The sequence below is a fragment of the Daucus carota genome, chromosome 4 (assembly GCF_001625215.2).
Source record: "Daucus carota subsp. sativus chromosome 4, DH1 v3.0, whole genome shotgun sequence".
Lineage (NCBI taxonomy): Eukaryota > Viridiplantae > Streptophyta > Magnoliopsida > Apiales > Apiaceae > Daucus > Daucus carota.
This window is the reverse complement of record NC_030384.2, coordinates 47,012,964-47,030,474: the sequence shown is the minus strand read 5'-3', so window position 1 is coordinate 47,030,474 and position 17,511 is coordinate 47,012,964. Positions and strand designations below refer to the sequence as shown.

General features: G+C 35.6%; 3 protein-coding genes across 5 annotated transcripts; 2 read left to right on the top strand and 1 right to left on the bottom strand.

Moving 5' to 3' along the window:
- Positions 1 to 164: 164 nt before the first annotated feature.
- LOC108219111 (uncharacterized) lies at positions 165 to 3,230 on the top strand. Its single transcript, XM_017392397.2, has 2 exons — positions 165 to 2,321; positions 2,786 to 3,230. The coding sequence occupies exons 1-2, from the start codon at positions 459 to 461 to the stop codon at positions 2,879 to 2,881; spliced, it is 1,959 nt and encodes a 652-aa protein (XP_017247886.1). The 5' UTR covers positions 165 to 458; the 3' UTR covers positions 2,882 to 3,230.
- Positions 3,231 to 4,774: 1,544 nt separating this feature from the next.
- Positions 4,775 to 8,751, top strand: LOC108218113 (uncharacterized). Its single transcript, XM_017391035.2, has 5 exons — positions 4,775 to 4,875; positions 5,194 to 5,312; positions 7,033 to 7,238; positions 7,878 to 7,959; positions 8,443 to 8,751. The coding sequence occupies exons 1-5, from the start codon at positions 4,847 to 4,849 to the stop codon at positions 8,619 to 8,621; spliced, it is 615 nt and encodes a 204-aa protein (XP_017246524.1). The 5' UTR covers positions 4,775 to 4,846; the 3' UTR covers positions 8,622 to 8,751.
- A 925-nt stretch (positions 8,752 to 9,676) lies between these two features.
- On the bottom strand, positions 9,677 to 17,253 carry LOC108218963 (uncharacterized). 3 transcript variants are annotated; one of them, XM_017392158.2, is made up of 10 exons: positions 17,012 to 17,253; positions 16,053 to 16,145; positions 15,421 to 15,545; positions 13,393 to 14,168; positions 11,998 to 13,253; positions 11,607 to 11,689; positions 11,417 to 11,509; positions 11,264 to 11,337; positions 10,785 to 10,917; positions 9,677 to 10,089 (listed from the first exon to the last, which is right to left on the bottom strand). In XM_017392158.2, the coding sequence occupies exons 1-10, from the start codon at positions 17,085 to 17,087 to the stop codon at positions 10,009 to 10,011; spliced, it is 2,790 nt and encodes a 929-aa protein (XP_017247647.1). In that variant the 5' UTR covers positions 17,088 to 17,253; the 3' UTR covers positions 9,677 to 10,008. The 3 variants fall into 3 exon arrangements, with proteins under 3 accessions (XP_017247647.1, XP_017247648.1, XP_063947546.1); XM_017392159.2 differs by having other exon boundaries at positions 13,393 to 14,165; XM_064091476.1 differs by having other exon boundaries at positions 16,053 to 16,142.
- Positions 17,254 to 17,511: the final 258 nt, after the last annotated feature.

Here is a 17,511-nt window from a genome sequence, read left to right as displayed (position 1 = left end):
AATTAATAAAGTGACAATATAAAATATGCACACACATTGTGTATATATATGCATCATGCATTGATGTAACTATGTAAGTGTTGTATGCATATAAATAAACGAGAAAAAGGAGTGTGGTGGGGCACTAACATTTGAAGACATTAGCAACTGGCAACACAGACAAGAACCAACCAATTATTTCTTTCACAAACTCCCCAATCTCACTCTCTGTGTCAGTTTCCCTCTTCAAACATTCTCTCTCTCTCTCTCAAACACCCCCAATCTCACACCCCCTGTGCCACTCTCTCTCTCTCTCTCTCTCTCTCTCTCCCCCTCCCTCTCTCCCACTCTCTCTCCCCTTCTCTCTCTCTATCACTCTCTCCCCCTGTGCCAGCTTCTCTCTTCAAAGACTCTCTCTCTCTCAATTTTCAAATTTGTGAAGTTTGAATTTTCATGAGACCAAGAATCTTGAATCTTTAATGGAACTAGTACCCTATTCAGACCCTCCTAAATCTGATTCAACTGCCACTAATCCAGCCTGGCAAGATATGTTTCGATCTGCCTCTATTAGAAAACCCACCGACGTTACTCCACCTCCTCCGCCTCAACCCCCCGCATCTCCGCCGGAAGAGCCCAGTATAAGCCCACCGGATCAAAGCCCGCTTGGTTTCGGTAATGACTCTCAGGTAAAATTAGCACTCTATATAGCCATGGCCCATGCTGGTTTAGCCTTCATTATTCTCATTCTTTATGGTATTTGTAAGTTACTTGAAGAGTATTTAAGGCCTATTCAATGGGCTGTCTTGTGTTCTATTCCTCTGAGAGGGATACAGCAGACCCTTGTTTCGTTTTGGTCTGAACCCTTGAAATTGGGCTTGACTGAGACTGTTTTGGCAGTGCCTGTGTCTGTTTTTAGGGTTTTTGTGGGTACCCTTGTGGATATTCGTGATGCTTGTTTTCGGGTTGTGCTTAGAAAGAAGAAGGTTGATGTTCATAGGCGAAAAAGAAGTGGGTTTTCGATTGTGCTTAGGTGGTTGGTTTCTTTCTGGCTGTTTGTGTTGGCTTATGAGCAGTTAGGTGGGTTTGGGGCTTTTGTTCTTCTGTTGTTTGGGTTTATGTTTACGGCTAGTAGTGTTGAATCGACTATGTCTACTGTTTCTTCATTTAGGAGTCATAGTTTTCGTAGGAGTTCGATTAGTGCTTTTTTTACTAGAGGGATTTTGAAGAGATTGGAGACTATTGTGGCGATTGGACTGATTGTGGCAATGATTGTTGGGTTTTTGACGGGGGTAATTTTCTTTTCGTACAAAGTTGGGATTGAGGGGAGAGATGCTGTCTTTTCTTTGAAATCACATGTGGAAAAGAGTAATTATGCGGAGAAAATTGGGGTGAAGAAATGGATGGATGATAATGATGTGCCTGGCATGGTGGATAAATACACTATGCAGTTCTATGAAACTGTTTCTGAGCAGGTTGATAGTTTGGCAATGCAGTATAATTTGACGGAGTTTGTGACGGGGATTAAGCATTTTGTGATAACTCAGACTGTGGATTCTTCTTCCAAATCCACTGCATTGATGAAGCCATCCCCTTACACCGAGAAATTACTGAGTTTAAAGAAGAGGTTTAAGGATCGTGAGTGGGGTGAAATCTACACAGAAGCTGATGCAATATTTAGAGAATTAAGAGTGTCGAGGGAGGATTTGGTTAAGAAGGCAAAAGAATTTGCTTTCCAGGGATTGGATGTGATGCAAGGTGTGTTTTCCAGTGGTAAATCGGTTATTGGTGGCAGTGCTAAGATTATGTTTATTATTGGTGATTCCATCGTGTCTGGAGCAGCCGGAATTTTCAATTTTGTGTCTCAGACAATTATTTTTTTCTGGGTTTTGTATTATCTCATCACATCAAAGTCTGGTGGAGTCACAGAGCAAGTGATATGTATGATTCCTATTTCACCATCTGCTAGGTCAAGATGTGTTGAAGTTCTTGATAAAGCCATATCGAGTGCTCTCTTGGCGACAGCTGAAATTGCTGTCTTTGAGGGATGTCTCACATGGCTCTTGTTTAGACTATATTCCATTCATTTCCTGTACATGTCAACTGTACTGGCATTTATTAGCCCTTTATTACCTATTTTTCCATATTGGCTTTCAACTATTCCGGCAGCCTTGCAATTGGTACTGGAAGGAAGATATGTCCTAGCCCTCAGCTTGTCTATCATTCATCTGATTCTTATTGAATACGGGTGTCTCGAAATTCAAGAAGACATTCCTGGTTATAGCGCTTATCTCACTGGTCTAAGCATTATCGGTGGAATGACACTCTTCCCTTCAGCTGTGGAGGTAAGATGCATATATTCTCCTCCTTGTCTTCTTTACTGCCACAAGATTTCTGCATTACTTTTGTCTTAAATTGTTGTAAAATTTATGTTGGGACACACCATGCTCAAGGTATCTATTTGGTTCTATGTTAAATGGCGAGAAGTTTTTCTTGAAATCCTAATTATAATTAATGACTTCACTTAATATCTATAAGTGAAGATTGTTTACTCAAGAGGAAAGATAATTGAGTTTTCAAAAGAAACACAATAAAACAGATAAGGTATCAGTTTCTTAGGTTAGTCGGTCACTTGCTAAATATCATGACTATTTGAATAGTTGTCAATGATTTGCATTGTCTGTGAGTGTTTTGTATGATTGTGCTACCTCTTGCATGTGAGGACTTTTATGTGGACCAATCAAAGCACCTTAGATTTTTAAATAGATGATGTAACTAATGATATTAATATGAATCGATAATAATGCAGGGAGCAATAATGGGACCATTGATTACCACAGTTGTGCTTGCTCTCAAAGATCTTTATGCAGAGTTTGTTTTAGGTGAAAAGGGAAATGGCAGATAAAACCCAGTTTCAAAATGAGTTCTTGTGAACAACTCATGTACATTATTACCTAGGTTTTCTCAGAAATTTTGATCACAAGTGCTGGTCATGAAATCGGAACAGGCATCACTCAACCATGGCCTGCATTCTATCGATTGTTTATATCTACTTATCGGGACCTTCATCGGACTTGCTGTTGCAGGAGCCTACCGAGCTGTTAGTAATTTTTTGGATTGTACAAGTGTATCTGCAGGCTTATTTAAAGATCTTCTGTTGTGTTTCATTGTTCATAATTCTCAATTCCCATCTCTAGCCAATGTAGAATGTTGTTTAGTGTTGCTTTTTTATGAATTACAGCTCCACTTGTTCAGATCATCTTCAATTATTCCACATGCTGACTGTGTAGCTTTCACATACAGTGAAGTTCTTAAATATACAGTAGAATACAGGCACGCAGAACATGTTATATATTCCATGTGCATTCTGCTGTTTCCTTGCCTGACAGTAAGGCAGAGCTCTCAAATATATAAATACGTGCATTATAATTATCTTTATTATTAAATTCAAATGTATAGAGAGTTGAAATATAACTAAACTCAAATAAAAAAAACTGAATTTATTATCAGATTAAGGGTATCCATTAGAATTGACTCGACATGCATAATATCTTTATTATCTAAGATAATTGTAGAAAGAATTTTAATTTTATTAATTTAATATGGTCTGAAAATATTTGGTCTTTGTATTATCATCAAATATGTTATTTCACAAAAGCTCATGGTTTTGTTACTAGTCGAAATGGTTCAGTATATCCCAAGTATAGGAATTTCTAGTTCTAACATAATATTGACTGAAAATCAAAATATATTTCAAATAGGATTTGGTGAGACAATCCTTATATCATGTTATAAATATCAAAAAATAAATATTTCACTTAGCATCACAGGATTATAGAACTAATTGAGTACAATCCGTGACTCGTCCCAATTCTTTTGTCACATTTCACTTTTCGTGGTTAAATTGACTGAACTTTGATCAATAATTAGTAATTTTTCTAAATGATCTTCAAAATCTTTAATATGTGTAAATTTCAATCAATTTTTTTTAATTTGACCGTAAAAAGTCAAACAATACAAACACAAAAGAACCGGAGGAGTATAATATATTAGGACACAAAATGCAACGAGACATGCAAATTATATTTGTGCTTCATTTTTTATTTATTTTTGCGTTACAGGAAATTCAAAGTTAGCATTAGTTGATGATGGAGGCGATAGTGTTCCTCCTGGTGGTGGAGGCAAGAAAAATTATGATGGCAACGACGGGGGGCCTCCTCGTGGCCGGGGACAGGGGGGAGGCAATTGGTGGAAAGAAGTCTTGTTTGAATCTTTTCGAGCTTCTCTAACTTTATAAAGCGATTGGAAAGAGAAAAGAAGAGAACAAAGGAGGACGAGAAAGTTTATCAAAGAAGATAAACTTTGATAGATTTTATTATCAAAATATATTAAATATATTCCCTCCGTCCCACCAGGTAGTTTACGTTCACTATTTGCACGCATTTTGAGATTCTTATAAAGAACAGATTTTTAAAAAAATTATATATAAAATGTAAGTATATTTTATAGGAGTTTTAAAAAAAATGCATGTCAAAAAGTAACGTAAAGAACCTGAGACGGAGGGAGTATCATTTTTATGATCATTTTTCTGAAAATATTACAGGTTTAATATTTGAATTTTTCAAATTAAAATCCAGAGCTCCAAAATCAATTATTATATATTAAATTGTATCGGATGCAAAATATATATTTATAAAATTTAAAATATAATAAATGAAACCTGCTTCTCAAAGAAAAAATATTTAGCAAGAATAATTGTACAAAAAATAAAAAACTGATTATCAAATCAAAATAAAACAAAGTTACGTCGGTGGCAGGGATATAACTATAAGGGTTAAACAAAACACAAGCATCGCAGCTCCGTGTGTGTATGTGTTTTACGAACATTGATTCAACCAGGCAAGCTATTCTTTTTCACTTGATATATACTCTTCTTTCTGTTCATAATTCAAGCTACATATTGCATGTATATATTATATATTATATATTACTGGTCTTGAACCGTTCGATAAAAGAGTGAGTACATAATTCGAAATTTATTATTTGTAATATACTGTCTGCCTGCTGCACCATTATAATTTGTAATTATTTTGGCCTAGGGTTTCTTATATGCATGGCGATAATATGTCAAATCGACATGATTTTAAATGATTGAGGATTTTGGGGTTTATTATTTTCTGAATTGTGAACTCAAGATATGTATAATTGTTTGTTCAGGTCTCTGTTGTCAATCAAGATGTTGAACTTGATTGATATTCCTATGGCTAGCCCTGTTGATCAGAGATTCTTGGAGTTGGCCTGCGGCTTCGGTGCCACGGCCACCAGTTTAGTTGTAGGTGTGTCCTAAAACCGCTGCTTCGACAATTTGGTCTTCTGTAGTTTTGCTTCTTTCTTTTTCACTGTAAAAATTGAAATTCAGTTGTACCCTGTTCTGTCATTGAAATCGACCTCTGCACTCTCGGTTTGGCTGGTCCCTGTTTACGACTACTATATATGATTGTACTTGTCGGACTTCACCCTTTTGGAGTGATATGGTAGGTTATTAGGTCTGGTATGCACCTAGTTGTGGATTTAGGATGTTAAATTAGTTCTTGTTTGTTGTTAGGGTTATTTATATATTCTAATTATTTGATAAATGTAATGTATGTAAAAAGAGCTGACACGCCATTTTTCTCTCTTGAACCGTAGTGTGCAATGATGTTAAACAAAGAAGTTTAAATTTATTTCATTGTTCTAGTGAAGCCCATGTCACATTGGGTGTTTAGATTCTTTAGTGTTGGTAGGGTGTTAGCATTAGGCATGTAATCTCTTCAATGTTAAGTTTTGCTGTAGAATGGTTAGATATTGCAAAAGAGTTGCCTCGAACTACTGGTTTCCATAATCAACTAATTATGGTCCTGAAGGTCTGCAAGATATATGTATAGCGATACAACGACAGTATTATTAATAATAACAAACTCTTTTGTTGCTAATAAGTTTGTATATTCTCTTTTTAATGATTCCAAGTCATGGAGCTTCTTTTCTAGAAGATTCATCTTCTGAATGCTTCTGCTGACGCAAGCATCCTGATGTAGTGATATGGTGGGGAGAGGAAATGGGTTTGATTTTAGTTTCTGTAACAATGTGAGCTTATGCTCAGATGATTTAAGACTTCTAGTAGTCACTAAAATGGTCTTACATTTACCCAAGCTGTTAGTTTCGTTGGTATCAGGCTTTGAGGCATCCATTATTCAACTACTCGATCTGCAAGACTACGTCTTCTTAGAAAATATTTCAGATTAAACTTAGTAGCTAGTTTGGAAATGACGAAACTTGCATCCTAGGTTTTTAAAATCTGTCTCTGATCCTTATAGAGCAATTTAGGAGGCTGTAATTCATTTATGCAGACAGAATTAGCCTTTTGCGTAGTTGTATGGCACTCTTTCCTTCGACCTTCAGTAATTACTCCTTCATTCAGATGATTTTCTCCTGCATAAAATTCCAGTCGCTTGCAGATATACTGAAAGGGAGCCTTAAATCACTAAAATTATTTCGAAGGCTTGCAAATATTTACTTGTAAAATTGTTATTGAAGTGAAATATGAGTTGTTTATGCTTTTCATTCCTCTATTTTGTTTGTTCTTTCTTCTTCTGTGCACTATGACACTATCATGGTGCTTTGGTACGTTATATATTTCTTTTTTCTGCTTGAATTTCCTGCAGCTTAATTTAAATTTGACGTAGAATTAAGCTTAAACTGATTTGACCTTGAATTGAGTATTATAGGTAAGAAATGGAGAATCTCATTTTAGAAGTTAACCGAATCTTTCTTACAAAACTACATGAAAATAGGATATTTATAAAAATGCTGCTTCATGCTGAGTAATGGATGAAGAATTCTTTATAACGAGAAAGACTCATACTGCAATCTAGGAGGCTTATCGTGTTCCTTTTTACTGAAATGAATTAAGCGATGTTTTTTTACTCTTGCCATAACTTAAAATTTTGGTTTTCTGGCAGATAGTAAGATTTTGAAATTTTCTTCTGGTAAATTGTGCGTTGTTATGGTTTTTTACAGCAAGCACAGTTGGGAGGCAAACCAAACATGATAAATATGGTCCATGGAAGTCCAGTTCCAGTCGCATTAATAATCATTCAGTGAACTTCAGACCGCGTCACATCCAGTCTCCCCTTCGCATCCAGTCTTACCCATTTGATAAAAGAGGAGCCTTTGTACATTTTAGCAGAACAGGTTCTGCTTCTGCAATATGTGCTGCTGCTTTTGTAAGTTGATTTTACTATTGAATTCTATACTGTAGAATATTTTTGCATGTCATGATATCAATGCTTATAAATATTGCTAGTGAAAGATTTTACTGTAAAATTATGTGCTAGACATATGGTATTTAAACCTTCCTCAACTCTTCCATGTAAAAGATATACGTGGGAGCTACATCATGAAATAAGCATATCAAAACTAAATTTATGACTTGCAGGTTTAGTAGTTATAGTAGAGGACTATCTCGGTATAAAGGTCATGAGAACAAATTCTACACAAAAAAAGCTGCCATTACTCAGCCAGTCTGACAGATATGAAATTGAAAACTGTGAATTTGTTTTTTTTCCCGAATTCTTCCTGATATAGGGATGAAATTACAAATTTGGTTGTTACAAAGTGTGCTAACAATAATCTGGAATTCTCATAATTTCTTTGATTGATCATGTCAAGTCATAGCATGATTCAGTCTTTCAGATACTTCAGCATTTAGAATGAGCATGCACCTTTCTTTCCGCTAGGTGAGTCCTGCGCATTTGACATGTTGAAATAGAAAAGGACCTCTGAAGTACCCAACCTGAATTTATTATGCAATTAGACTACTTTTCATAACTACAGATCTAGATATAATTTCCTTGCTTTTGCAGAATTCAACGTGTGTTGCAACGCAGACCAAACCTCTTACCCGTCGCCAACAGTCCGCCACCATAACTCTTGTTCCGCACAGAGGTACCTTTTACAGGATTGGAAAATATAAGTTAGTATATTTGCGAAAAAATGATATATAAAGGTGGCCATTCAGAAAGTTTAATGCATCACACATGAACAAATCTTCGGTCCTTGCTGTTGTCTGATACAAACTGAAATCTCTCTTCTAATTAAAAATCATGGTGTAACTTGTATCCTCTCATGTTTCGTCATAGAAACCCCTACTTTGTTCATCTTATCTTATTATATCAAGAAATAATTTTTTTTATTCAAGAATGAAATTTTATTGAGACTGTCCACACCCGGTTCCTCCTTTGGAACCATATCAAATAAATTTCTATTCAAGAATGAAATCTCATTGAAACTGACCATATGCGGGTTCATCCCTTGAAACCATATCACATGTGTATTAAAAAGTATTGATGATTTAGTGTTAAATATTAGGTTTCACGTTAAAGAAATATGTGGATTATATTGTGCTTAAAATGCGTTCAAATGTTGTAGAGAAGTCGAAGTCTCCAGTACTTGATAATGGGGGCCCGGGGCTTCCTCCAAATGGTGGCGGCGGGGGTGGAGGTGGAGGTGGGGGAGACGGCTGGGAAGGAGGATTCTTCTTTTTTATGTTTCTTCTTTTTCTTGGTTTACTGAGGGATAAAGAAAAAAAAGATGATTATGGAAACTGATGAATATGAGGTTAGAGTACCAGCTGAAATTGTAACCTGAGGGTCACAGTTTAGTTCTTAAAACGCATCGCAGTTGAGTTTTGTTTATGTTTCATTTCTGTTTGTTGTTTATATTAGTAATTTGGTGTCATTGTGGTGATTTGATCCTTATTATACGAGGGAATAACTAGAGTATTAGCACGAGATGTCGCATTTTTCTTTTATTTTAAATTTATCCGAATGTCGACTGGAATTGTTTTGGAAGTATTTATTTTATTTTAGTTATTTTGTTATAAATTTTTAACTGTTAAATAATTAAAATATAAATTTTGTATTTATATAAATTATTTGTTTTTATAATCAATAATAATGAAATTTGATTATTTGAAGTTTTAAGTAAATACTCGAATAATATTTGAAGGATTCGTTCAAGTAATCACAGTAAAAAACTATCATTAATTTATACAATGTGTTCGTATAATTCCTTTATATAGTTTTTTTTTTGAAGATAATTCCTTTATATAGTTATATACGTATTTAGGAGTAACTTCCACATAAAAGATAATAATATAAATATAAATTTGATATATATAGCAGTTGACAAAATAGTTACCAGAAAAATAGTCGTTCAAATATTGATGGTTAAAATAATAAAAATTAATCTTAAATAAATAATAATTAATATAATGGAAATAAAATATTAAAGTTTGTTACTTTTTTCGTAATTTATTTCTATGAGAATGGTCATTAATTGTTGAACAAATTTCGGTTGTTTTGGGTTTAAATAGTTAAACTTCTACTCTCTTTTTTTGTCAGGCTTCTACAGGTGAGTTGGAATCCGGGAGTATAATAACAAAGTTCAGGTCTTCAGGACCTTAGGTAACATAAACAAAGTAATTTTGATTCATATATGAGAAAATAAAAAATAATAGGATTTTGGTCCATAACAACCGATTGTTATGGAAGCTTTATCCAACACACAGCTTAAGAGCTGTTAGATCTGTATTTTAACAGTGGGGATGAAAGTTTTTTATTTTACCGATCCGCTATAATTTTCCGCGTAAAAAGCTTCAATCTGGACCCTTCAAATAGAAATCCCTGACAAACGGTTGTCAGGGACCAGGACCCAAAATAATAATATAAAATTTTGCTACAGCTAAACAATTCTTCAGCAGCTTCCAGCCCGTCCTAAAGGTCTAACAAGTCACTACAAAAGCTTACAAGAAGTTGAACTACTTCCAACTTCCAAGTTAAATACAAATGAAAAGATAAATTCTAATTGACGACCAAAAAAACCAACCTTGTCATATAGACATTCCTTATATTAAGAGAAAACGTAGGACAATAACATTTATCCAAACTACAGCAAAGTGGTAATGCATAGCCACTATTTTAATATGTTTCCAACCTAAGTTGGTCTAATCCAAGTTGTCTCTGACGTAACAGAATTTCCATAGTACACCTGCTTTGATGCATCATCCCAATACACCTGGAGAATGCAGCAGATTAGGGAAACAACAAAATCATAGATCTGACTAGTGTAGTTTCAATAGATAACAAGCATCAAGGCAGAACCCTATAATATCTTTATATTACAGCATAAAAGTTCCCGCAAATGTACTTGTTAGACATTTTGATTGATGAAAATAGTTGGTCCTGCAGCTTTTGTAAATGTCTAGGCAAATTCTGATATCTGGTTTTTCACTGTTGATTTGTACCCACATATAAACCGTATCATATAATCAGTTTTTCTACTGCTTGTAGACGGTAGTAGTACTTGGAGCGGGGGTAAGGTTTGTGGCCATCTAACCCTTTCCAAACCCTACTTCGACTAGGATGTATATGGTTGCAGGTTCAACAGTTTTTTCTGGATAGTTGATCTATTGTTAAGGAAAGAGGGAGGTGCAAATCATACTCTAGACCACTCCTAGCAATAGTAGCACCTTTGTCACCGTTTATTCATTTCTATTTCTCGAGAGTTTAACCACAACTATTTATTATTTCCTGTACTCATAACCAAACTTGACATGTTTGGGTACACTTGTATCAGACCTATTTACAAGCAGAACCATTTATACGAATAATGAAGGTTCAGAGAAAGCTGAGCAGAGAAGAGATATGGTGTAGCACTACTAGTGGATAACTAAAATAGGCCCCACATCACAATGCTATAATCAGTTGTACCTGCCACCCAGACGGGAGATCCTTCCGAAGTCTATCCAAATCAGGCTGCTGGTTACCATTAGTGACGCTCTCTGATAGATCCTCAACAGATTTCTTCATCAAGCGAGCTCTCTTGCGCTTCACCCGCTCACGCCTGGAATAAAAAAAACCAGATTTTATGACAATGCAAAAGAGGCCTTCACAGACATAAACTAAAAACAATTTTACCACATTGATTGCTAATCTAACAAGCAAATAATTGACAAGCTAACTGTCTAACTTATAATCAATATATATATTCGTGGTTCATCTTTACTAATCTGATATCCTGATTTGAAAGTTAGCATCAACGCAGATGCAACTGTGACAGATAAAAAAAGATTTGGAGCAAGGAAACCAAATTTAAATGTTGCCATTTCACCCTAAAATGTTGCAGCAAAGTGCAAGTAAATGAAAAATTAGGTAAGATTTAGTAACCGACTTATGTGAGTATTTCTTACCAATCACCACCCAGAGGCTGGAAGTTAGCGTTGTCTTTCGCCTCTCCACTGGCGATCTGCTGAGCACGCCATTCCTGCAGAAATACAAGTTTTAGTGACCACTACTAACCAGAACAAAATAAACGATGGAACAGACCGACTTCATCTACAAACCTCTATTTCTCTTTGTCGTTTTTTCTCAAGCATTTCGTAAGCATTTTCAGGTTCATCTTCCTCCTCATGCAACTCCTCTTTAGCAGCCTTCCACTAATAAAGAAGAAACAGAAGGTATCAAGTCTCTAAATGCATAATCAGGATGAAATTTTTTTTTATTCAATCAGGTGCAGTAATATAGATAGTATACCTTGTCTACCAAACTGGATACTTTTTTATTAGACTTCAGTGTGGATACCACAGTACTCGCTGCGCGCTTCTTATTTCTCGGAACTGCACATGCAAATAACAACAGATTGTGAAGATATGTACACCAGTATTGCCCAGAAAAGAATATTTGTTCAATATGCGCTTAATATTAACATCAACATAATACAAAACCTGCCTACTCCAATGACGAGGTAAAACAGGAATCTTAAATCAACTACGAACTGATATCTTAAAGTTTAAAAGTGAAAAAAAAAAAAAAAGACTAATCAACGGTTAGAAGTATTCTTTTATGCAACTCATGACATATAATACTCGAATGTAACAATGCATTAACTTTACATGCTACCTATTTTGTATATTTGAGGCTTTACCTTTGGGTTGGGCTTTAGGTGCCGCTGCAGCAACAGTAGGGATTGATGACATAGAACTGACTTGTGTAGCAGATATGGTTGTCGCAGAGATGGTTGCCGCAGCTTGGTCAGAAACAGATGCTGAATCCTGAACAGGATTCTTTCCAGACTCTGTGTTAACAGTGGAGAAAACAGTTCCATCGGTAGATACTGTAATGTTATTGCTTTTAATCTGATCAGAATTTAGAGATCCCTCACTAGCTGCAAAGTACAATACAGATGACTGTACACCAGTAACTCCAGGCACAGGTGGTGCTGTCTCATCTTGAAGGCCATAATATGATCCATGTTCACCAAGATTGACAACAGGAGGAGCAGGAGCAGGGTAAGCGTTTGGGACAGTTTCGTAATATGATTGAAGGGGAACACTTAATTGGTTAGGATCAGTGCCATAGTAATTACTTTCCTGGACTTCTGCATTTGGCTGCCCATAATATTCAATACTAGGGCCCGGATAGGGTACATTATACTGTGCAGCATAAGAAAAGGATGGTTCCATCATTGGATCAGGTAGTGGAACGGGATACGAGGTTTCAGGTACCTCTTCTAGTGGTGGGGGAGGAACAGGCTCATCATCAGGAGGTGGAGGTGGGAATGTTTCATCATCAGGAGGCGGTGGGGGGATCCAATCATCATCTGGTGGAGGGGGGATACCAGCATCTACATGTTCTGCCGGGGCATTTGGCCAAATTGGCTGCTGCTCCAATGGGGAATAAGTTGAGGCACTAGCAGGAATGACATCTTCAAGTTCCATCTCTACATCCATGTCAACATCTTCCTCTGAATGAACCATGGCCATGGGAGCTAACTCACCAGGTACTGCAGCCTCATGAACTTCACATATTCCTTCTGGATTGCTGTCAGAAGGAGAATTGACATGCACAATCGATGTAAAAAGATTGTTCTTGACAGCTACACTATTCTCAGTTTCACTGTGCCGCTCTTTCAGAACTTCTTCAGCTACACTAGTATCATGAGAAGTATTCGCCTCTTCGGAAGGCACGAGATTATTTTCATTGGCCTCCACAGATTCATAAAACTGGAGAACTTCATCACTGATGGCAGATTCTAATTGCTTGAACTTTTTTTCACAATGCAACCAGAAGGGAAGCAAAGACGAAGCATGCATTGATAGTGAATTGATATCAGAAACTCTAGTCTCAACTTCCACTGTGTACTTTGATATTTTGTCATGTCCTATCAGGCGGCCTTTAGATCTAAATTTAAAAAAAAAATAAAAAATTACACAAGGATAATTTCAGAAAAAACCTAAAAGAAAAGAAGTTGAATATATTCGGGTAACTTTATAAAAGATAATTAAAATTAATGTCAGGACAAATTAGATGCGTCCGTTACCCTTTTAATGTGTTTAATCGTTCTAACAAGAATTCGCCCCGCCTTAAAATATGAGAACAGAGATCTGTCCCTGATTCATGCTCACCAGGAACCACTAAGTTCTGCATATTCCCAGCACAAGCACCTGCAGCACTACACTTAGACTCCAACTTCTCAGGTGAGCAAGATTCCTGATGAAGTGCACAGCTGTCTTTCGGCATTGCACTTGGATCTTCATAAGACACTTTCAAGTGTTTGCTGAGATTAGGCATTTCTTCGATTTTGCAATTTCCATCGTTAACCATGCCTACAGCAGGTTGCGTATCTGCAGGAACTTCCGGGTTTACACCTAGGGATGAATTTGATTCATGCATTCCAACAACAGCATTCTCTGTTCCTTTGGCATCATTGTTATTTTTAACTTCGGATGTCATTTCAGCAAAAACATCAGGTATATTCCATGACGTTTCTCCTGTTAATGTATTCCAATAGTAATACTGATTACTCTCTTCATGCAGCACCATTTTCCATCCTGAAGACATATCTCCATTCACTTGCATATCATGAGCCACATTAAGAGACATATCTTGTTCTTCATGCTCCTTGTTTGTAGGCAGAGTAACTGAATCACTAGCATCATCCTGTGCAGTACTAGATTCCTGCAGCTCGTGTAAGATTTCTGTTGAAGCAATACCATTCTGTATGTTATGTTGTCCAATGACCGGAGAATCATGGTTTGTGCTTGAGTTTATTCCAGTATTTTGCTCATTCTCTTTATCAGCAGCTACGTTCGCCTGCTTTAAATGATAAACATGTAATAGGCAAATGAGATTAACTAAAGTATGATACCAATCATAATTAAATAAAACCAAGAAAATGAAAAGAATATCACAGCTTATAAGTTGCAAAACAATGTAAAAATTAATTGAAATCAAATTGTAAGAAGCTATCCCTAGCATTGTGGATAAGTAGACCCCTCTTCTCTTGGAAACAAGATTTCGAGGGTCCAAGCTAAGCATATATCTCTGTGTTTAAATCTCTGTAATAGACATTTACCCGAAAAAATTAACTGGCACACAAATCATAAATTTACAGATGAGCCCGGAAAGAACTTTGCAGATGTAGAGAAGTCGAAAACTTTAGAGTTGAAAAAGTAGGAAACCACCACTTGCCTTCAACTCATTTAAATAACACACCACACTACATATTATTTGAATTTCTTTCAAGGAAATGTTTTTTCAGTGCTGAAGACTATATTATTATCTTTGTTGCAAAGCAATTGTCCTGCTTGTATCATACACACTTTTTGAGTATTTTATCTCAAAATTACTCTATCAATTAATCATATATTAACCTTGGTTCAATAAAAAAAATTCAAAACTTCTCCACTCCAAAATCTGCTATATATATAAAATTAAACTTACCAATTTCCACTCACTAAAAAGAGTTCTAAATTCTAAAACTGTTCAAAGTAACTGCAAACCAGATATGAAGGCAATATATTGATATTTTAAACGAACACATTTTAATTTAGCTCAAATTTATCCAGCCAAAATATAATATCTAATTAAAAAAAAATTGGAAAAGGAAAAAATCACAGGACTTAAATATTACCCAAAAAAATGTAGTACATACCTACTTGACAGAGTAGGTGCATACCAACTTGTAGTATGAACTGCTGGTAATATTTGTTCTCAACTACATAACCATGTAGTTAACAATATTTTACCCATCCCTTTATTTTACACACAAACAGAGTATAATATTTGAAATACAAGTACAAAAAAGATTCACCCATAGTAGAGTTTATATTATACTTCGTGAGAATTTTACATGTATGTGCCTAAATGATGAGATACAGTGACGAAAGAAGAAACATGCTTAGATAATTAAAAAACATAATGGCATCATCAAAGTTCTGCTGTATAAAAACAGAGAAAATATTAAGCCAGGTTTTAAAACAATGATATTAATATAGAAGGATTTATCGACATAGTTGCTACAACTACACCAGACTATTTGAAAGCATGGATGCAGGGTTGAGCTTACCTGATTATTGAAGTCTGTTAAAGGGGTATCAACCACGGTATTATTAACCAATTCACTTGATTCATCATCCAAATCATAATCACTATATTGTCCAAGCAATGACAAAGGGTTCTCCGGCAGTTGACCTGCGACAAAACATGATATAGTCAGCAACCTTGGAAGATTTTAAGCTACTGACCATATTCTATCCACCATCTCCGAAGACCAAAAGCATAAAACTAAATATAGTTAGAAGCATATAAAAGCTCATTTCAATTAGTATAGTTGTGATAAGAACAAAATGAATCCAGCAATCGCATCTAAGGATGATTCTTCACTGTCATCTGTAAAACATATAAAATACTGTTAGTGATGAATAAGCAAATAAAGCAAGAAACATACGAACCCAGGACGGAACACAGGCGTGTTGAAGTCCCCGAAACGCCTTGAAGCCGTGAAAAAAATAACGATACAACAATTCAGGAGTTCATTCACGGCCAACAGGATCTGATGAGCAATTGAACTACCAATAAAGAGGCAAACAAGAAGTCTTGTACAAAGTAAATCAATAATGCCGCCAATATAAGGCAGTCAATTCATGTCATGTCCTCTCTACATAGACCAGTCCTTTGAAGAAAATTGACGGAACCCACCTGAAGAAGATGGTGAATTGGGTGATCCGGCACGGGTTTTGGAATTGCCATCTCTTTCAACTTCACCTCCAGCTGAAGGCCCACCCAAATCTCCTAGTAGAAAAAAGTAAAATATTCAAGGAAAAAAAAACCAATCTGGAATATTATAGAAAACTTAATACAGAAACTTCATATCAATTGCATCAAATTATTACAATCTGTGTAGTCAATTCCTATAGATCTTTACACTGATAAGCACATTAACCCTAAGTAACACTAAATATCAAAAATTATGGTCCTAGTTTGTAATAAAGTTTGGAGATCAAATTTCCACAAGCAGCGATGACATTAGTATAATAAAATAACATATTTAAAAAGGGACGCCAGTTCAAGATATATCTACAAGGAAGATTTCATACAAAAAAAAATCAATATGAATTACTCCAGAATAATCTTTGAAGTCGATTTCTATAATTCTTAGCACTGTTACACTCATTAACCCTAGCTAACACCAAATAATAAGATCTTAAATTGCATCAGATTTTAGATTTCAAATTTCGGCAAGCACTACTCACATAACTACGCCGAACATAAAACATTCAATGAAAATGACAATCCTCAATATATCAACAAGGATCAACTCGTGCAGAAAAATTCAATATCAACTACTACAAACAAATCGTGTCTTCGGTGCCTAAAACTCCAAGCACTGTTACACAACTAAAACCTAACTTGCACCGAATATTAAAAACCGAGTTCGTCCTATAACTCAAAACTCAAATCTCCGCAAGCAGTAACCGCGTTAAAACAACATAACTCTGTATCTATTCACAAACATATAGAAAAGGCAATACGTAATCATGCTAAGTCAGTTCCACACCAAATTAATCAAACTAAGTGAATAAAAAAAATAATCATCGAATTGCAAGCACGGAGTAGAAATTAAACAAAATTACATCGAAAATGCATAAAAATATTACCAGAGGGTTCCGCAAAGAGATCAAGTTTTACCCTACGACCTGACGCAGCTGCTCGGCGCTCCTTTCTCTTCCCCATCGAATTTGTGTTAGATAGCGAGATTAATTCAATTTATTTTACTGATTCGAGGTGATTGATAGAATTTATTTGTCGGATTGGGATTGATTTATTAAATGAAACCCTAGTCCTGATTTATGCAATTTGATGAAACGAGTTGAAGCTGTTTGTTTGTCGAAGAGATATGCGTTACAACGGAATTTATACCGGTTTAAAGTAATGGGCTGGGCTGGGACGATTGATATGGGTCAGGCTTACATGCGAATGATCTTGATTCGGCGTTTAGGGATGGACCGTTTGCGTAAGCACTGCGTGAGTTTTAAGCTAAAGGCCCAAGTTTTGAGGGCTTTTGCTCATCGAATGAAATTATTAGATTGGAGTTCAAAATTAATTTCATATATTTATCTGTTTAAGTTTGCTTATTTATTTTTTCGAAGAGGTTATG